General features: G+C 40.4%; 1 protein-coding gene, 1 long non-coding RNA gene, 1 other non-coding gene and 1 pseudogene across 3 annotated transcripts in view; 1 reads left to right on the top strand and 3 right to left on the bottom strand.

Moving 5' to 3' along the window:
* Nucleotides 1–884: 884 nt before the first annotated feature.
* On the bottom strand, nt 885–4304 carry ATP5MC3 (ATP synthase membrane subunit c locus 3). The gene is made up of 5 exons (XM_055572165.1): nt 4153–4304; nt 3854–3965; nt 2611–2688; nt 1902–2095; nt 885–1341 (listed from the first exon to the last, which is right to left on the bottom strand). Exons 2-5 carry the CDS (start codon nt 3890–3892, stop codon nt 1227–1229), a joined length of 426 nt encoding a protein of 141 aa, XP_055428140.1. The 5' UTR covers nt 3893–3965; nt 4153–4304; the 3' UTR covers nt 885–1226.
* A 6116-nt stretch (nt 4305–10420) lies between these two features.
* LOC129646259 (uncharacterized) overlaps nt 10421–22306 on the bottom strand; it is a 62308-nt gene continuing 50422 nt past the window's right edge. The window contains exon 5 of the long non-coding RNA XR_008711807.1: nt 10421–10628. This is a non-coding gene — a long non-coding RNA (uncharacterized LOC129646259). The remainder of the gene's footprint in view (nt 10629–22306) is intronic.
* On the top strand, nt 11149–11253 carry LOC129648052 (U6 spliceosomal RNA). Its single transcript, XR_008712654.1, has one exon. It is a non-coding gene; the product is annotated as a U6 spliceosomal RNA (small nuclear RNA).
* On the bottom strand, nt 18013–18233 carry LOC129646258 (ubiquitin-like protein 5; annotated as a pseudogene).

The raw sequence follows: 22306 nt of genomic DNA, 5'->3' as shown, positions 1-22306 counted from the left end.
ACCCTTGAAGCTGATGGCTTTTTCTCAACTGAAATCAGATTAGGCAGAAGGGATTAAAGGAGTAAAATGAAGCTTTCTCAACTCTCATCTTAATCTTTTATAGAAACCCTGCAACTGCGATGACAAACAATGTATCTGCTGAGGAAATAATGTATCTGCTGTGAGGAAAACTCAAGTCTAAGGCTTTCTTAATTTTAATAGGCAAAACTTGACCAATAAGCAACACATATTACTACAAATAAAATACTACTGAAAGCGAAAGAAAGTGAAGTCGCTCAGTTGTGTACAACTCTTTTCAACCCCATGGACTGTAGCCTACCAGTCTCCTCCATCCATGGAATTTTCTAGGCAAGAGTACTGGAGTGGGTTGCCATTTCCTTCTCCAGGGGATCTTCCCAACCCAGGGATTGAACCCGGGTCTCCTGCATTGCAGGCAGACGCTTTATCATCTGAGCCACCAGGGAAGCCCATAACTGAACCAGTTGTCATTCCCAAGACTCCTATTATAAGCATTTGTTAGTATCAAAGATAAGCAATGCTATAGCAACTTTTGGTTTTAAATTGTAGCCAATTCAGTCTACTTTTTGATATTGAGTTTCTTCTAAGAAGACAGATAAGACTCACTATAGACACACAATTGCTTAATGTGAGACTTACTGACAATCAAAAATTGCCTCCCTAATCCCAACACCCATTTAATAAAGTTTCAATTCCTAAAAACACGACATGATTTATTTTTAGATCCAGGTGTGTAAGACCAGCCAAGTTAGTCTTGGAAGGTAATACTGCTTCCAAGTATTGTAATTCATATTAGCCCTTAAAAACATAAAACCATCTTAAGTAATTAACTATTCTGATTTAATCATATTTCATAGAAGCTCAAAGCACTCAAACATTTCCCCTTTATTTGAATAAACTGAAGCCCTATAATTTACAATGTGCAAAACATTAAAATAATTCCCATAAAAATTATATTAGCATATTTTCCATCATCAGGGACTGGTACAGCCTCTGCCTGAATACATGGTCTTCTCAATGATGATCTAAATTTAAATTCAGGTAAATACAAATCACAGAAAAAATTAAAGTTTTCATCTTTAATGAAATGACTTTGGAAATAACATACATTTCCATGACACCAACACTATAGTTTTCAGAGTCACAGTAAGATACACAGAATTATATCCTTAATTAATATGAATGCCAACATTTCAAGCAGTAATCTGTTACATGGCAAACAAAATCAAGAAAGCAACCATCAAACAAAAGAGACCCATAGCTTCAGACAAGGCAAATCCCAGGATAGCATATGAGAACAGCTGCTGCTTCAGTGAAGGGTTTCTAAAAGAGACAACACATATTATTCAAATTTTAGCATGGCTGATAAATGTTAAAGAACCAGATTATTAGTTTTGGGTTCTTTGTAACCTGAAAAGTACTGGCATAGCGTTCTGCCCAGATCTCTTTTGGTTCTGCCTGTGACATTCCTTTCCCCTCATTCCTAATCATATGGGAAAAGGGAGGCATTATCTCCCTATGTCAATAGTCAGTTTTCATCCATTATGAAGGATTCTGACCTTCTTATCCCCATAAAAGTATGTTTTAAGATTTGATAGTTTAAATAAAAGGTCTTAAATAATAAAATGGAGACTGGTATTTTTTTAATGCATGAGCTCTCTTGCTTTGACTTTAGATAAGGAGTTTCTCTAGTCCTTAATAGGTATACTGAAGTCTCTCCAAGGGGTTTTGGGAGCAGTGACAATGCATGCAAAGTACTCAAAATGTAATGCAAGACACAGAAAGGCGCTTAATAGAAAGTAGCTATTATTATTTCACTAGTTTTCTAAGTTTCGAACTATTTCAAACATGTTTCAAACTATTTCTTTGGCAATAGAAATTACCTGGCATAACCAATGATGAGACTGCCAAAGACTGTTCCAATACCAGCACCAGAACCAGCCACTCCTACTGTGGCAGCACCCGCACCGATAAATTTGGCTGCAGTATCAATGTCTCTGTTGACCGCAGTGGTCTGAAACTCCCTTTGGATTAACTGAGACACACCATTCTGGGTGCCATTAAATACCGTAGAGCCCTAGAGAGCAGGAAATAAAAGCAAAGGTCAAATCAGTAATCATAGTTAGCTATTTTAATCATGGTACTGTCAAAATGATAACCACTTCTCTATATTTGTAGCTGAGTTTGAATAGAAGATGGTGTGGCACAAGGGAAAACTCTAGGGCTTAGAATAATTCCAGTCTTGCAGAAAAGGAACAACAGTATCTACACCAGACAAGGTCTTTGAAAATTAAGAAACAGTGTATGTGCATATGCTGTTTAATAGAGTAGGCTGTTCAGTAACTGTTGTTATCAAAATCATAAACACCAGCAAGTCAAAATTATACACTTAAGTATATATATTAATTATACTTCCTGGCCAAAATTCAGGTGACTAAGTTTTGGATAAAGTTTCTTTCATTGGCTCATCCTCTGCAAATTTTTTGGATGAAAGGGTGGCAAGGACTGCCTAAAACCATTCATTAATGAGGTTTTCCCCCTTTGCTGTGATAAAGACCCTAAGACTTCTTTGGTAGCATTAGTTAATTTTACCTCTCCAGTCCTAGTCTCTGGTCGAGATAACACTGATGCAGAAATTGGTCTGTATGCAACTCTGGATCCAGCTCTGATCTGTTCATGAAAAAGATTCCATGTTATTAAGACAACAGATATGACTTCAAGGACCCTTCCCACACCATGAATTCTAAAAAGGCAAGTTGCAAAAATGAGTCAGAAACATCATGACTTTTCTCTATTGATTCTTATTCTGGCTTTTTGATCATGTCTCAATGCATGAAGCAATTTTAACAAAACTGTTAATGAAATTTTAAAACTTATTCATAATGTATTTGTAATACTCTGAACAAAACTTTTAATAACAATTAGTTAGAAAGAGTAAGTATTGCTTTTAAAATTTCAATTATTGTAGCGCCACAATTCAGATCAGAAAACCAGCAATAAATACCCCACATTCTTTGGTAAGTTAAGTGGATCAACAAGTACTATACACGCTTGTCATTTTAAATAGCCCATTAGTTAAAATGAGCTTCCGCTATTTCTAAGATTATTCCTATATGTCCATTAATCATAAAATTAAAATTTTTATGTTGAATTAAATAGTTTAAACAATTCCACATTGGTGGAAGAACAATCTTTTAAACAGTCTGACCATAAGGACATATTCCTGCCCTTGAGTGTCCACTAAGGTCACAGAAAATTCCTTCAGAACCGAGACCTGATTCTCTAAGATAAACCCCCCAGATCTTCACACAAAGTGCCCCAAAATAGTTTTGGAAATAACACCCCAAAGGCAGGAGAAACTTTCGGCTCCTGCACTAGCCGCCTCCGCCCACACAAGGTGAGGCAAAGTTCCTCCCTCTGCAGCATCGAGTTTGACCTACAGATCGTAATGGAGACCGCAGCAGTAGCGAACGTAGGCCTCGAGGCCCCTTCCACCCTTCTCTGCACCCCAACCCTCGCGTGCCCCGATCCAACAGGGTGTCGGAGGAGGTGGGGGAGGGGCCGTTCCAGGACAAGGAGCAAGGAGGGTTTGACCTACACCTAGCTGGGCCTGACAACTAGGCCTCGGCAGTTCTCCATAGCCAGAGTGGAGGGGAGGAGCGAAATAAGAAACCCCAGGAAGAAACAGGAAAGGGATAAAAAGACAGGTTAAGAGGCGTGAGGGAACTGTCCCGAAAGGGCCGTGAGTTCCACGCGGAGGTGACCCATTCAACAACGTGGACGTCGGGCCAAGAGGTCGGGCCCTCGAGCTCCGGGCCCAGTCTGGGCTACGCACCAGAGCTGGGGTGCAGGCAAGCTTGGCGCAGGCGAACATCTTGCACTCTTCGGGGCAGCGCAGCTGGAGGACTTGGGTGACAGGAGACGTGGGCTCCTCTCCCGCTTCCTCTCTGCGGAGGCAAAGAGGCTTAAGGTCAAGTGTCCTCCGAGGGCCCGTACTTCCACCCAAGTCCCTCGGGTTCCCGTGCACGCGGTCAGCTGGGGCCCAGCGCCAAACGAGGCGCCGGCAGAATGAATGGGTCCCTCTGGGGCGCGGCTCCACCACGGCCAGACCCGGCTTCCGCGCCCTCCGCTTACCTTCCAGGGAGGTGGCGGCGTCCGCGGCGGCAGAGGTCGAAGGAATGGGGCTGGGCGCGCAAGCGCAGTCCCGCTCTTATCCGCGCCGCAGCACCCGGATGGAGAAGGCGGGGAATTGGGTGCAGCCCGGAAAACGCTCAAGGTCATTTGAAACAACTTTATTGGTAACCAGTCCGGAAGGACAGAGACAGCCGCCCCAAGATGGAGTGGCGGGTAGAAGAGGGGTGAAGGAGAGACAAAAAGTAGATATTGAAAACTAGCCCAGGGAGAGGGAACCGAACGGATTATTTCGCCTTTGATCTAAGCTGGTCGCAGGACAGTGGGACTTAATCCTTCAGTTGACTTTCTTAATGAGATTTGGCCTTTTATCAGTTGGTAGGTTTCTTTCCTAAAAGAGATCCCTTCCTGGTCATTCTTTGTGAAAATAGGACTCTGTGGGGAAACGGTTCATTCACTGCTTAGCAGAAAGTGAAAATACATTTCTGTAAAGGAATCTGAAAAAGAGTTCCAGAAGTCTGGAATAATCTTTTGGGGGAAAGTGGGCCTGACCTTCTGGGACAAGTTCAGTTCAGTTGCTCAGTCGTGTCCAACTCTTTGTGAGCCCATGGATTGCAGCATGCCAGGCCTCCCTGTCCATCACCAACTCCCAGAGCTTACGCAAACTCATGTTCATTGATTTGGTGATGCTGTCCAACCATCTCATCCTCGGTCGTCCCCTTCTCCCGCCTTCACTCTTTCCCAGCATCAGGGTCTTTTCAAATGAGTCAGTTTTTCGAATCGGGTGGCTGAAGTATTGGAGTTTCAGCTTCAGTATCAGTCCTTCCAATGAATATTCAGGACTGATTTCTTTTAGGATGGACTGGTTGGATCTCCTTGCAGTCCAAGGGACTCTCAGGAGTCTTCTCCAACACCACAGTTCAAAAGCATCAATTTTTTGGAGCTCAACTTTATGCTCCAACTCTCACATCCATACATGACTACTGGAAAAACCAGAGCTTTGACCAGATGGACCTTTGTTGGCGAAGTAATGTCTCTGCTTTTTAATATACTGTCTAGGTTTGTTATAACTTTTCTTCCAAGGAGCAAGTGTCTTTTAATTTCATGGCTGCAGTCACCATCTGCAGTGATTTTTGGAGCCCCCCAAAATAATACTGGGACAAAGGAATAAACAAATGAATAGATCTAAGAGCTTTGTTGGAGAAGACTCTTGAGAGTCCCTTGGACTGCAAGAAGATCCAATCAGTCTATTCTAAAGGAGATTGGCCCTGGGTGTTCTTTGGAAGGAATGATGCTAAAGCTGAAACTCCAGTACTTTGGCCACCTCATGCGAAGAGTTGACTCATTGGAAAAGACTCTGATGCTGGGAGGGATGGGGGGCAGGAGGAGAAGGGGATGACAGAGGATGAGTTGGCTGGATGGCATCATGGACCTGATGGACGTGAGTTTGAGTGAACTCCAGGAGTTGGTGATGGACAGGGAGGCCTGGCTTGCTGCAGTCCATGGGCTTGCAAAGAGTCGGACACGACTGAGTGACTGAACTGAACTGAACTGAAGAGCTTTGTGACTTGGGCACGAAGTTACCTCTTGATAAAGAGAGGGAGGTCAGTTTTTCTCCCAGCCCTGTGATTGGGAGAATTAAGGGTTGTAAATGTTTTTTCGTGTAGGGCCAGGGACTAAGGAAAGTCGGAGTATTTTCAAAACTGACCCAACTTTAACACTTGTTGTGGGTAACTTTGTGTTTCAGATGAATACAGAAATATCTTAGGAAAAAAATGGCTCTTACTGGACTTCTGTATTAGTAGTTCTAACAAGTGGCTGTGGAGGTGGTACAAGTCAACATGAAAGATTAAGTATCTAGGGATGTCTAAGGACTGAAATCTGACCCACTTGGCCTAGAGCCCTGAAACAACATGGACCCAGAGGATCACTTTTTTTCTAGTTGGCACAACGGTGCAGTATCATCTAGCAGTAATCCTGGGGAGAAGCCCTCAGAACTAAAACTTGAAGAACGAGTTAAGACTGATCTACTTCATAGGCAATTAAGACACTGATCCAGCTTCACAGGCAAATGCTTCAAACTCACATGTGAGCTAATCTTTTTAGGCCCAATCTTTAGCACATAAAACAGAGTTAATTCACATGTGCAGTTCAAGGAGAACTTATTAGTATATTTTCTGAAGCACTCAATTCTTGCCTGAAGTATATTGTAAGATGTCCTTTGATGTCTAAAGTTGAAGAAACAATAACGCTCTGTCGTAGTCAGGGTTCACCAGAGAAACAAATCTAGTTGGAAGAAAAATTTGACCTCTCTTGGCAGGATCCTACTGGTTCTGTTTCTGTGGAGAACCTGGACTAACACAGAGCATTATTATATTAAGCATTATTGTTTACATATATATATAGGCTTCCCAGGTGGCACTAGTGGTAAAGAACCCACCTGCCAATGCAGGAGACGTGAAAGATCCCCTGTAGGAGGGCATGGCAACTCACTCTAGTATTCTTGCCTGAAGAATCCTGTGGACAGAGGAGCCTGGAGGGCTGCAGTTCATAGAATTGCAAAAAGTCAGATATAACTAAAACGACTTAGTGTGCGTGTGTGCCTGTGTGTGTGTGCACGCACACACACACACACACACACAGAATGACCATGTGGAATTAATTGACTTATGTGGTTATAGAGACTGAGAATGTCCATGAACTAATGTCTTCAAGCTGGAGACTCAGGAAAGCTGATGGTATAATTGAACTGGATCTGAAGGCCTGAGAATCAGGGAGGCCAATGATATAAATCCCAGTCTGAGAAAATAAGATGGAATGGCCCACTTCAGTAGTGAGACAGGGAGGAAAAAAGTGAATTCTTCCTTTCTCTGACTTTTGTTCTATTCCTCAATGGACTGGATGATGGCCACCCACATTGGGGAGGGCAATCTACTTTACTGAGCCCACAGATTCAAATGCTGATCTTGGCGGGGAGGGAGGCGCACTAGGGAGGGGATATATATATATATAATTATATATATATAATTATGACTGATTCATATTGATGTATGACAGAGACCACTACAACACTATAAAGCAATTATCCTCCAGTTAAAAAAAAATCTCATCCAGAAACACCTGCACAGACACTAGAAATAATGTTTAATATACATACTCCTGTGCCCAGTCAAGTTGACACATAAAATTAATCATCACAGGCCTTATACTTCAGTAATAGATTATCTTAAGGGAAGAATTATTCTAAATGAATTTGTGTATGGAAATGGCTTAGAGAAAAGCCCTTCCTCTCCAGCCATAAATCAGTAGCAGTAACTGTTGAGAAGAGGCAGGAGAAAAGCCAGGCCCCCTAACAGTCTCACTTCCATGGTGCATATGGGTTAGCTGCCTATAGGAGTGAGAGATACCCTCTGTGTCCAGGCTCCCGCCTGACATGTGTCAGCATGTCAATGAGCAGATGAGTTGGCCTAGAAGAGAATAAGTCCTTTGTGGGTTCTGTGAGTTACAGTTTAAATATTTATGAAGAATTTTAGGTGTTCAAAGAACAAATGTTCTACCTTTGAGAACGGGGTGTGTGTGTGTCTGTGTGTGTGCGCACACACATTTAAAACAGAGAGACAGAGACACAGAGAAAGACAAATAATAAGTCAGTCATAAGTATTTAATCCTGTCTACATTTTTTCTTAGACTGTGGAGTCAGTCATGTTAAGTTATGGGACATTAGAATTAGGTAATATCTGATAATATCTGGGTGATGATGGCATGAGGAAGAAAGGAAAGGGGCAGTAAGAAGAAGTATGAAAGATAGTTTCTAAATAAATCCTTCCATATCCTGCATGCTCCTGTGCAATGTGACTTTGCTACTCATCTAATCTACTGCTTGATAATTAATATAGAAAGGTCATTTTCATTAAAAGAATACATATATGAATATGAGATCATGTTCCTCTGCTGACTCTAACCCATCTCGAAGTAAGTAACTTACTCCTTTTCCAATTAATATGTCAGATGCTGCTAGTTACCTATTCAGCTTTATTCTCCCCTTCTCTCTTACTTAAAGGATCCTGCTCCCAGTTAAAAAAATACTGAGCTTCCCAGGTTCACTTACAGTTAGGAATTATCAATGGTTTGTGAGTTGAAGTTCCTTGGCAGTGCCTCTAAGAATGCTTAGAAAGAAGTTAGAGGCAACTGGCTCATTTTTTTTTTCTTTCCTTTTCTTTTTCCTGCCTGGAATATGAACCAGTGTCTGGAGGTGAAGCAGCAATCGTGCAACCATGAGTACAGAAACAACACATTAAGTATGGAGAAGCTGGAAAAGAAAAGGAGCCGGATACCACTCAACCATAAAAAAGAATGAAATTTTGCCATTTGAAACAACATGGATGGACTTGGAGGGCATTATACAAAGTGAAATAAGTCAGGCAGAGAAAGACAAATACTATATGATATCACTTATATGTGGAATATAAAAATAAAACAAGGTAGCACCCGCTCCAGTACTCTTGCCTGGAAACTCCCATGGACGGAGAAGCCTGGTAGGCTGCAGTCCATGGGGTTGCTAAAAGTTGGACATGACTGAGCGACTTCACTTTCACTTTTCACTGTCATGCATTGGAGAAGGAAATGGCAACCCACTCCAGTGTTCTTGCCTGGAGAATCCCAGGGACGGGGGAGCCTGGTGGGCTGCCATCTATGGGGTCGCACAGAGTCGGACACGACTGAAGAGACTTAGCAGCAGCAGCAGCAGAGATATAGAAAACAACCTAGTGGTTACCACTGGGGAGAGGGGAAGGAGTACGGGGAAGACAGGGGTAGGGGATGAAAAAGCACAAACAGTTATGTACAAAATAAATAAGCTACAAGGATATATTGTACAGCACAGGGAATATAGCCAATATTTTATATGACTGTAAATGGAGCATAATCCTGAACAATTGTTAATCACTATGTTGTACACCTGGAACTTTACTATACATCAACCATGTTTCAATTAAAAAATAAATAAATAAGGAGTCTGAGTTAACTTTCTTTTAGAGTAGCTACAGCAGCCCTTAACTGCCTATTTATGGACTTCATGGTACAGGAGAAAATCAATCTATTTGGTTAAGCCACTGAAGTCAGGTTTCTGTTATGTGCAGTTGAACACAATCCATACTGATACATAATTCTGTAGATTTACACCTGAAACTTTTTTGGATTTGGGGCTGTGATTATAGTGGCCTATTCTCTCACAGAATTTACATTAACTTACATCTGTCTTTTTTCCCTTATCTGCTAGGTATTTCTGCTGGGACCAACCACAAGACAGAAATCATATTAGTAATTTGAACAGGGAAATTTTAATATAAACTTTGTTAACCAGTAAAAGGTATCTAACTACTAAAAATGGGAGAGTAGGTTCTCAGGGGTCTAGAAGCAGGAACTATAAGAATAGCCGCTACCCTTGGCTGAGGAGGAGAGGGCATGGCTGTCGCAGGACCCTGCAGTCCACAGTCCACTTGTGGTGAAGAAACTTGCTGGAGGCAGCGGCCGCACAAGCGAACCACGAGGATTGCTGAGGTGAACACAGGCAGGCCTCTGCTGCAAGCCAATCCACCTGAAGGAGAAAGTCCTTGCTCTTGTTCTGGCTTCCCAGTGTCTTTCCAGCACCCTCTATTGGCCAAACCTAACGTTCTGCCAGTTGTCATAGCGGAAATGCCTATAGGGTTCAGCTGTAGAACAGAAACAAGGCAAAGAAGCATGGATTTCTAGCTGAGAGTCATAAGTTACTAACTAGCAGAGATGGTAAGATTTTTAAGGGCAGGAATTAGGCCTAATTCATATTTATGTCTTCCACAGCAGCTAACAAAGTATTAAACATAGTAGTCACTCAATAAATGTTTGCTCAGTAGTAACTAAGGTACTGAGTATGGTTGAAGTAACTTGCAAAAACTTATTCTTCTAACTAAAATTTTAGGCTGTGGGGACAAATTGGAATGACCTCTAGAATTTCTTTTTCTTACTTGTATTGCAAAATTCAAACTTAGAGAACTCGAGAAACATTTTCTTCTTTTTTTTTTTTTTTGTAAATTTTATTTTATTTTTAAACTTTACACAATTGTATTAGTTTTGCCAAACATCAAAATGAATCCGCCACAGGTATACATGTGTTCCCCATCCTGAACCCTCCATCCTCCTCCCTCCCCATACCATCCCTCTGGGTCGTCCCAGTGCACCAGCCCCAAGCATCCAGTATCGTTTTTTTTTTTTTTTTTAATGTGTGGCATGAGTTTGTTCAAATAAACATTCTGTGTGTGTACCTAAGAAGGATTCTGTATTTATAGTCTTGTGTACCTAAAGAATTCATTAAAAAAACAAAACAATAAAGTCCTTTATTGACCTGTTCTGTGATACAAAGGGGCTGCCCAGGTGGCTGAGTAGTAAAGAATCCATTTGCCATTGCAGGAGATGCAGTTTCGATCCCTGGGTCTGGAAGATCCCTGGAGAAGGAAATGGTAACCTGTTTCAGTATCCTTGCCTGGAGAATCCCATGGACAGTGGAGCTTGGTGGGCTACAGTCCAGGGTGTCACAAAGAGTTGGACACAACTGAGCTTTCCTGAAGAATCCCTTGGATAGAGGAGAATGGAGGGCTACAGTCCTTAGGGTAGCAAAGAGTAAGACACGACTGAAGCGACTGAATGTGCATACGTGCATGCATGAATGACTGAGCACACACAGCGCACGTGATACAATAGAATACTGGCGGAAATGGGACACGAACACAAGCAGAATAGGCCCTGGGCTTGCTTGTGAGGCAGGCAGGGTCTGTCGGTGATTAGTCCTTGACTTTTTTCTCAAAGCCACTGGTCTGTCAGTGGGCAGCTGACTCTCTGCTGGCACCTTGTACTTTCTTGGTGTCTCGTGGCTATGTTAGGCTCTCCATGGCAGCAGCTACTGAAGCTATCTCTTCCAGGTAGTTTCCACCTCTGAGCTCTTACCCATGTAAAATCTAACTTATTGCTTGCTTCAGCAGTGCATATACCAAAATTATAGTGATACAGAGAAAACTAGCATGGCACCTGTGGAAGGGTGACATGCAAACCCATCATGTATTCCATATTTTTATAGTCTGCTACTATATTCTACAAGCCAGGCTTCAGCAATACGTGAACCGTGAACTTCCTGATGTTCAAGCTGGTTTTAGAAAAGGCAGAGGAACCAGAAATCAAATTGCCAACATCTGCTGGATCATCGAAAAAGCAAGAGAGTTCCAGAAAAACATCTGCTTTATTGACTATGCCAAAGCCTTTGACTGTGTGGATCACAATAAACTGTGGAAAATTCTTCAAGAGATGAAAATACCAGACCACCTGACCTGCCTCTTGAGAAATCTGTATGCAGGTCAGGAAGCAACAGTTAGAAATGGACATGGAACAACAGACTGGTTCCAAATAGGAAAAGGAGTACGTCAAGGCTGTATATTGTCACCCTGCTTATTTAACTTATATGCAGAGTACATCATGAGAAACGCTGGGCTATATGAAGCACAAGCTGGAATCAAGATTGCTGGGAGAAATATCAATAACCTCAGATATGCAGATGACACCACCCTTATGGCAGAAAGTGAAGAGGAACTCAAAAGCCTCTTGATGAAAGTGAAAGTGGAGAGTGAAAAAGTTGGCTTAAAGCTCAACATTCAGAAAACAAAGATCATGGCATCCGGTCCTGTCACTTCATGGCAAATAGATGGGGAAACAGTGGAAACAGTGTCAGACTTAATTTTTCTGGGCTCCAAAATCACTGCAGATGGTGATGTAGCCATGAAATTAAAAGACGCTTACTCCTTGGAAGGAAAGTTATGATCAACCTAGAGAGCATATTCAAAAGCAGAGACATTACTTTGCCAACAAAGGTCCGTCTAGTCAAGGCTATGGTTTTTCCAGTGGTCATGTATGGATGTGAGAGTTGGACTGTGAAGAAGGCTGAGCACAGAAGAATTGATGCTTTTGAACTGTGGTGTTGGAGAAGACTCTTGAGAGTCCCTTGGACTGCAAGGAGATCCAACCAGTCCATCTGAAAGGAGATCAGTCCTGGGATTTCTTTGGAAAGAATGATGCTAAAGCTGAAACTCCAGTACTTTGGCCACCTCATGTGAAGAGCTGACTCATTGGAAAAGACTCTGATGCTGGGAGGGATTAGGGGCAGGAGGAGAAGGGGACGACAGAGGATGAGATGGCTGGATGGCATCACCGACTCGATGGACGTGAGCCTGAGTTAACTCCGGGAGTTGGTGATGGACAGGGAGGCCTGGTGTGCTGCAATTCATGGGGTCGCAAAGAGTCGGACACAACTGAGCGACTGAACTGAACTGAAGTGAACTATTTACCTCACAAGTGGAGAAGGAATGTGAATGCATCTAAGAAGGGGAGAGAATTACAAATACATTTCCTATGTTTTAAAAATAGAAGGTTCAAAAATGGTTCCCAATATGAGAAGGAATGGATTGAAAGGAACAGGAATAGACGCTAACCCTCTTTGAATATACTTTGCTTTCTGGATTTGGATTTGGAACCATGCAACTCATTTAAAAAAGTGAAAAAAAATTAAATCTCCTACAAATTGAAACAGATGAATTCTAGGTATCTAGTTGTTAGCATAACCACAATTTACTCTTTGTAGGTACAAAGAGTCCAGAAATGGATAAAAAGAACAAACAACTCCTTGATCATCAGCTTCATGCTCCTTGGCCCCTTTGCTGTTCCTCCAGCACCCCAACCATACTGCCCCATAGAACTACATGTTTTGCTTCTTTAGTTTGGAACACCTTATATTTACTTGGCTTAACCTCCACTTCATTCAAGTTTTTGCTCAAGTTACGTCTTAAGTGTGGCTTTCCTGGATCCTTTACCTAACTTTATATTTCTCTGTGGCTGTTATTGCTACCTTGGCATCATGTATGGCCGGTTTGTTTGTATCTCACATTAGACTCTAACTTCTTCAAGAGATAGGAATACCAGACCACCTGACCTGCCTCCTGAGAAATCTGTATGCAGGTCAGGAAGCAACAGTTAGAACTGGACATGGAATAACAGACTGGTTCCAAATCGGGAAAGGAGTACGTCAAGGCTGTATATTGTCACCCTGCTTATTTAACTTATATGCAGGGTACATCATGAGAAACACTGGGCTGGAGGAAGCACAAGCTGGAATCAAGATAGCCGGGAGAAATATCAATAATCTCAGATATGCAGATGACACCACACTTATGGCAGAAAGTGAAGAACTAAAGAGCCTCTTGAGGAAAGTGAGAGAGGAGAGTGAAAAGCTGGCTTAAAACTCAACACTCAGAAAACTAAGATCATGGCATCTGGTTCCATCACTTCTTGGCAAATAGATGGGATAACAATGGAAACAGTGACAGACTTTATTGGGGCTCCAAAATCACTGTAGATGGCGATTGCAGCCATGAAATTAAAAGACGCTTGTTCCTTGGAAGAAAAGCTATGAGAAACCTAGACAGCATCTTAAAAAGCAGAGACATTACTTTGCCAACAAAGGTCCATCTAGTCAAAGCTCTGGTTTTTCCAATAGTCATGTATGGATGTGAGAGTTGGATCATAAAGAAAGCTGAGCGCCAAAGAATTGATGCTTTTGAACTGTGGTGTTGGAGAAGACTCTTGAGAGTCCCTTGGACTGCAAGGAGATCCAACCAGTCCATCCTAAAGGAAATCAGTCCTGAATATTCACTGGAAGGACTGATGCTGAAGCTGAAACTCCATAGTTTGGCCACCTGATGTGAAGAACTGACTCATTTGAAAAGACCCTGATGGTGAGAAAGATTGAAGGTGGGAAGAAAAGGGGATGACAGAGGATGAGATGGTTGGATGGCATCACCGACTGAAGGGTCATGAGTTTGAGTAAACTCCGGGAGTTGGTGATGGACAGGGAGGCCTGGCGTGCTGCAGTCTATGGAGCCACAAAGAATCGGACACGACTGAGTGACTGAACTGACCTGATACGAGAGCAGGGACTTTGTTTTGTTTATTGCTAGATCTACATAGCCTAGAACTTGCTTGACCTATTTATAGGCACTCACTCCATTTTTAAGCAATGAGGTTGGAGAAGGAAAGGAGAAACTGTTAAATTTTCTTCACATGTGCATGTGTGTGCTTACCTCTGCATTATTTGATATGTTACCATAAGCATGAACTTCAACAGTTAAAAAAGCAATATGTTAGAAAAGTTTTAATTTATGATAACTGATAAATGTATTATATTATCCTCTCTGTGGCACCTGCATTAATGAAACCAACGGGAAGCATCATTAAATGTTGAATTTCAGTTCTTGGTGATGGGCTTGGGTGTACTTTTAGGCAGTAGCCCTATCCAATATATTTCAAATTATATTCAAACTCTAATCTATTTATGATAAGGCTATTCCTGTTTTAAAGCATCATGTATGTGTGGATGTGGGTGTGTGCTCCTTTTTATCTATATATTGGCTGGAGTTTCTTGTATTCTTTTATGTGATAGAAAGGTATATTGTCAGTTTCAGCTATATGTGTGTGTATATACATTTACACACACACACACACACACACACATGCACACACATGCCATGCCATGCCATGCAGCTTGTGGGATCTCAGTTCTCGAAGCAAGGATTGAACCTGGGCCGTGGAACTGAAAGCAGTGAATCCTAACCACTTGACCACCAGACAACTCTTGTATTACTCTACTTTTATTTAGTTTTTCACATTTTTTTCCTTTAGATTCATGTGTCAATCATTCATTCAACAAGCATTTTATTTATTTATTTTATATAATTGTGAGCCTGCTTCTATAAGGATTTTCTTTGCTGAGAATTCTAGAATAAAATATGTAGTAATTAAGGTAAAATTAAAAGCCTTTTTTTTCCTGGCCCCCTGCTACTTTGCTATTAAAATCCTCTGGTCTTCTATAGGTTTTCATGCTACTCTCTCAATTCATCCCAGCCTTGTAACTTTGGCTGCTTTGCCTGACAAAGCACAGGGGGACCTCTGAGTGTTCAGTTACCTCTTATATATATCAACAAAATACATGCTACTCAAATTCAGCTGAAGGTAAAAAAACAAAACAAATGGGGGGGCAGACTAAGTGCAGTGTTAAGTATTAGGACCAAGTTTTGTTAACTGTCTCTATTTGCTATCGTTGCTCCAAGATCATCTAGACAAATAGTATTTCCCTTGAGATCTGATAATTCCTTCCCACATTACACTTCTCTTGCCTTGGAGTTTTTATTTAATTTGGACCTCTAACCTGCCAGAATAGTAACCCTTTTGGTTACTCATCCCATGCTTTGACATCCAACCAATTTTCTCTTAAAAACCATCAGGAAAAGAATCCCATCAAAATTGTCTTTCTAAAATAATGTAAATAATGTATAACTACAGGCTTATAAATAATCAAAGCAATATAAAAATATAGCCAGCAAAATTATAACTGTTGTTTATCCTCCTCCCCAATATTGGTTTCCTCCTTAAAAATAAAAATCATTAACAGTATAGTGTGTACCTTTCTGGGCTTTCTTGGTGGCTCAGATGGAAAAGAATCTGCCTGCAATGTAGGAGATCTGGGTTCAAGCCCTGGTGGGGAAAATCCCCTGGAGAAGGGAATAGCTACCAGTATTCTTGCCTGGGTAATTCCATGGACAGAGGAAGCTGGCAGGCTGTAGTCCATGGAGTTGCAAACTTTCACTATATTTTTACATGGAAAGAATTGAACATGACTGAGCATCTGAGAATACAGGAATATTGATATATATGAATAGAGTTTTTAATTTTCTTAAAAATTTATATCTTATTTTCAATGAATAGTGCTGGGAAAATTGGATATTTGCATGTGAAATACTGCAACTCTTACCTTATACCATATACAAAAATTAACTCAAAGTGAATCAAAGACATAAATGTATGATCTGAAACTATAAAACCCTTAGAAAAAATCTCCATGACAATGGATATTGTAATGATTTCTTGGATAAGAAACCAAAAGCCAGGCAACAAAAAAAAAAGACAGATAAATTGGGCTTCATCAAAATTAAAAACTAGGCATCAAACGACGTTATCTAGAGAGTGAAAGGACAACTCACATCATGGAAGAAAATATTAAAAATCGTATCCCTGATAAGGTATTAATATTCAGAATATGTAAAGAACTCCTACAACTAAACAACAAACCCCTCAAACAACCTAATCTAAATATGAAAAAAGGAATTCAATAGGTGTTTTGCCAAACAAGATATACAAATGGTCAATAAGCACATAAAAAGATATACAACATCACTAGTCATTAGGGAAATGCAAGTCAAAACCACAATAAGATACCATTTCATACCAATAAGAAAGCCTATGATCCAAAAAATTGAAAAGTAACAATTGTTGATTAGGATGCAGACACACTGGAATCCTGGGGCAGTGATCATTGGAATGTAAAATGGTGTAGCTGCTATTGAAGACAATGGGATATCTCTTCTAAAAAGCTAAATAAAGAATTACCATATGATCCACAATTCCACTTCTAAGAATATACTCAAAATAATTGAAAGCAGGGACTCAGATACTTGTACATCTGTTTATAGCAGCATTCTTCAGCATATTCCAAAAGGTGGAAAAAATACACATGTCCATCAACAAATGAATGGATAAGCAAAGTGTGGTATATACATACAATGGGATATGTATGCTGGAGAAGGTGTGGAGAAAAGGGAAGCCCCCTATACTGTTGGTGGGAATGTAAGTTGGTGCAGCCACTATGAGAAACAGTATGTTTCCTTAAATACTAAGGAATATAGAGTTACGTATGATCTAGGAATCCCACTCCTGGGCATATCTCTGAAGAAAACTATAAATTGAAAAGATGTATGTACCTCAGTGTTCATAGCAGCACTATTTACAATAGCTAAGACATGGAAGCAAGTGTCCATCAACAGATGAATGGATAAAGAAAATATGCCTTCTTTATCCGATCATAAATGGAATATTACAACAGAATATTAGTCATAATAAAGGATGAAATATTGCCATTTGCAACAGCATGGATGGACCTAGAGATTATCATACTAAATGAAATCAAGTCAGACAGAGAAAAACAAGTATCATGTGATATCACGTATATTGGAATCCAAAAAAAAAAAAGTGATACTAGTAAACTTATGTACAAAACAGAAACTGAGTCATAGAAAGCAAACTTAAATGGGGAAAGGGAGTATTGCTGTTGTGTTGCTAAATCATGTCCAGCTCTTTGCAGCCCCATGGACTGCAGCATGCCGGACAGAGGAGGAGGAGCTCCTCCACTATCTCCTGGAGTTTGCTCAAATTCATGTCCCTTGAGTCAGTGATGTTATTAAACCATCTCATTCTCTGCCGCCCCGTTTTCCCTTTGTCTTCAATCTTTCCCAGCATCAGGGGCTTTTTCAATGAGTCAGCTCTTCACATCAGGTGGCCAAAGTATTGAAGCTTCACCTTCAGCATCAGTCCTTTCAATGAATATTCAGGGTTGATTTCCTTTAGGATTGACTGGTTTGATCTCCATACAGTCCAAGGGACTCTCAAGAGTCTTCTCCAGCACCAGAGTATGAAAGCATCAATTCTTTGGCACTCAGCCTTCTTTTTGGAACAACTCTCACAGCTGTACATGACTATTAGAAAAATAGTCTTTGACTATAGAAAAATAGTCTATTGAACTATTAGAAAAATATCTTTGACTCTATGGACCTATGTTAGCAAAGTGATGTCTCTCTCTTTTTTTTGCAGTCCCTAAGTTTTTATTAACATGAGTTTCCAAAAACAAGCATCCATATTAGTGTGGGAGGAGAGGGAAGGGCAGGGAGAAGGAATTCTGCTCTACTGGTAATAAAGCTCCAAGGTTCATCCATCATGGATTTCATAGTCCCCCAGAGAAACCTGGTCCTTAAAAATCTTGTTCCACTTCTTCAATACAATCTTGTTCCAGTGGTGCCAGTTTGGGCTGTGATCAGCTTCTTAAGGTCCCCAATGATGTCATCAGTATTGCATGTAATGCAGACCTTCTTCCCCAGATGGTCATTGCAAATGACTTCAATCATCCTGGCTGGAGCTTAAATTGCCTAGAACAGACTGACACCACAACCTCCTCACTCGAGTCGATGTCTCTGCTTTTTAATATGCTATCTAGATTTGTCATAGTTTTACTTTCAAGGAGGAAGAGTCTTTTAATTTTGTGGGTGCAGGCACCATCTGCAGTAATTCTGGAGCCCAAGAAAATAAAATCTGTCACTGTTTCCTCTTTTCCCTCTTCTATTTGCCATGAAGTAATGGGACTGGAGGAGAAGGCAATGGCACCCCACTCCAGTACTCTTGCCTAGAAAATCCCATGGACAGAGGAGCCTGGTAGGCTGCAGTCCAGGGGGTCGCAAAGAGTCGGACACGACTGAGCGACTTCACTTTCACTTTTCACTTTCCTGCATTGGAGAAGGCAATGGCAACCCACTCCAGTGTTCTTGCCTGGAGAATCCCAGGGACGGGGAAGCCTGGTGGGCTGCAGTCTATGGGGTCGCACAGAGTCAGACACGACTGAAGTGACTTAGCAGCAGCAGCAGCAATGGGACTGGATGCCATGATCTTAGTTTTTTGAAAATGCTGGGTTTCAAGCTAGCTTTTTCACTCTCCTCTTTCACACTCATCAAGAGGCTCTTTAGCTCTTCTTCACTTTCTGCCTTTAGAGTGGTATCATCTGCATATCAAAGGTTGTTGATATTTTCCCCAGCAATCTTGATTTCAATCCCAAGCAAGCTTGGGATTCATCCAGATTGGCATTTCACATGAAGTACTCATGTGAAACTCAGGGTGTCAATATACAACCTTGTGGTACTCCGTTCCCAATTTTGAACCAGTCCGTTGTTTCATGTCTGGTTCTAACTCTTGCTTCTTGACCCGCATATAGGTTTCTCAGGAGACAGGTAAAGTGGTCTGGTATTCCCATTTCTTTAAGAATTTTCCACAGTCTGTTGTGATCCACACAGTCAAAGACTTTCACATAGTCAGTGGAATAGAAGTAGATGTTTTTTCTGGAACTTGCTTGTTTTCTCCATGATCCAATGCATGTTGGCAATTTGATCTTTGGTTCCTCTGCCTCTTTGAAACCTACCTTGAAGATCTGGAAGTTCTCAGTTCATGTACTACTGAAACCTAGCTTGAAGGATTTTGAGCATGACCTTGCTAGCATGTGAAATGAGTACAACTCTACAGTAGTTTGAACATTCTTTGGCATTGCCCTTCTTTGGGATTGGAAAGAAAACTGACATTTTCCAATTCTGTGGCCATTGCTGAGTTTTCCAAATTTGCTGACATATTGAGTGCAGCACTCTAACAGCATCACTTTTAGGATTTGAACTAGCTCAAATCCACTAGTTTTGTTCATAGTAATGCTTCCTAAGGCTCACTTGAATTCACATTCCACCATGTCTGGCTCTAGGTGAGTGACTACATCATTGTGGTTATACAGGTCATTAAGACTTTCTTGTACAGTTCTTCTGTGTATTTTTGCCACCTCTTCTTAATATCTTCTGCTCCTATTAGGTCCTCACCATTTCTGTCCTTTATTGTGCCCATCCTTGTGTGAAACGTTCCCTTGATATCTCCAATTTTCTTAAAGAGATATCTAGTCTTTCCCATTCTATTGTTTTCCTCTATTTCTTTGCATTGTTCATTTTAAAAGGCCTTCATATCTCTCCTGCTATTCTCTGGAACTCTGCGTTCAGTTAGGTTTATCTTTCCCTTTCTCCCTTGCCTTTCACCTCTCTTCTTTCCTCAGCAGTTTGTAAAGCCTCCTTAGACAACCATTTTGCCTGCTTGCATTTCTTTTTCTTTGGGATGGTTTTGGTCATTGCCTCCTAGGCAATGCTACAAGCCTCCATCCATAGTTCTTCAGGGAAAGATATAGGGATGGGTAAATTGGGAATTTGGGATTAACAGATCCACATTAGTGTATATAAAATAGATAAACAACAAGGACCTATTGTATAGCACAGGGAACTATATTTAATATTTTATAATAACCTATAATTGAAAAGAATCTGAAAAAGAATATGTATATATATTTATATATAACTGAATCACTTTACAGTATACCTGAAACATTGTAAATCAACTATACTTCAGTTACAAAAAAAAAAAAGAGACAGAAGTAGGCTTTAGAAAATTTAAATTTTTAAAAATAGAAACAAAAATTATGACTGAAAAAAATTATTGTATCTCAGCAAAAGAATTTGATACATGCAATAACATGGATGAAATTAGAAAACAGTAAAAATAAGGCACATGCAAAAGGATGAATATTGTATGATTCCTCCTTTATAATGTACTTAGAATAGGCAAATTTGTAGAGATAGGAAATATTACTAAAGTAGAGGCTACCAGGACTGAGGAGAAGGGAAATGGAGAGTTGTTGTTTAATGGTTACAGAGTATCTTTTTAGAATGCTGAAAAAATTCTTGAAATGAATAGTGGTGATTTGCTGGGAGAAATATCAATAATCTCAGATATGGAGATGACACTACCCTTATGGCAGAAAGTGAAGAAAAACTAAAGAGCCTCTTGATGAAAGTGAAAGAGGAGAGTGAAAAAGTTGGCTTAAAGCTCAACATTCAGAAAACAAAGATCATGGCATCCAGTCCCATCACTTCATGGCAAATAGATGGGGAAACAGTGGTTGACTTTATTTTTCTGGACTCCAAAATCACTGCAGATGGTGACTGCAGCCATGAAATTAAAATACGCTTACTCCTTGGAAGGAAAGTTATGACCAACCTAGGTAGCATATTCAAAAGCAGAGACATTACTTTGCCAACAAAAGTCCATCTAGTCAAGGCCATGGTTTTTCCAGTGGTCATATATGGATGTGAGAGTTGGACTGTGAAGAAAGGTGAGCGCTGAGGAATTGATGCTTTTCTTGAGAGTCCCTTGGACTGCAAGGAGATCCAACCAGTCCATCCTAAAGGAGATCAGTCCTGGGTGTTCATTGGAAAGACTGATGCTGAAGCTGAAACTCCAATACTTTGGCCACCTGATGCGAAGAGTTGACTCATTGGAAAAGATCCTGATGCTGGGAAAGATTGAGGGCAGGAGGAAAAGGGGACAACAGAGGATGAGATGGCTGGATGGCATCACCGACTCGATGGACATGAGTTTGGGTAAACTCCAGGAGTTGGTGATGGACAGGGAGGCCTGGTGTGCTGCGATTCATGGGGTCTCAGAGAGTCGGACACGACTGAGCGACTGAACTGAGCTGAACTGATGATTATTTCGTAGATCCATTATTTCATTAGGACTGAAACATGGCCATGGTCTTTTTCAATCATTTCTTCTTCACTTATTAGCTGGGATTATTCTACAAGGAAAAAATTTCCCATAGCAACTATTTTTATTATCTTGTATTAGTTAGGATAGAAAAGGCAGAAGAAATTGTTAATTTTTTCCCTTTATTACAGTTTTCAGAATAATGAATCATAGGTAATTTAAACCATCAGGAAATGAGTACAAGAATGATTTAAAGTGGGTGATATATCTTTTAAGGAAATTTGGGTGATTTCTTTATTTGAAAAAAGCCTGTTTCTAGGTGTTCTCTAAGGTCTCTTCGAGCTCTTACAGCTCATAATTTTTCTTATTCATAACAACACTTATGCTCTATTTCTCAATTTTGAAAGGAATCAGTTAACAGTTCTAGGGTTATTCAGGGTGTAAGATATCCCTTTAACATATAGCATACTTTGTTTGCCAAATAATTTGCAATAATTTTGTGGGTTTGTGTCAAAATACTGGATAGGTAGCTCATATTTTGGGAGGAAACTACTTCATTATTTTTAAAATATTTTATGCAAAAAAATGCACCTAAATTTTAAAATTTTAAGTATTAAAGAAAAACTGCAAAAAGAGAACAGAGAAGTACTGTTAACCCTTTACCCTGACACCAATTTTATCACTTCCTATACTTTTTCATATTCTCTCTTATTCCTTTTGTTTGTACACATGTATGGTGTATGTATGGTATTGTCTTTATACATAAATATGCCTCTATATCTATCTGTATATGTACACAGATGTATTTTTATTTTTTTTTAATCATTTGAGAGTAGGTTGCACACATCATGTCCCTTAATAT

This window comes from Bubalus kerabau, chromosome 3 (genome assembly GCF_029407905.1).
Source record: "Bubalus kerabau isolate K-KA32 ecotype Philippines breed swamp buffalo chromosome 3, PCC_UOA_SB_1v2, whole genome shotgun sequence".
In the NCBI taxonomy this organism is placed as follows: Eukaryota; Metazoa; Chordata; class Mammalia; order Artiodactyla; family Bovidae; genus Bubalus; species Bubalus kerabau.
Note: the sequence above shows the minus strand (reverse complement) of the source record. Positions and strands in the feature narration are given on the sequence as shown.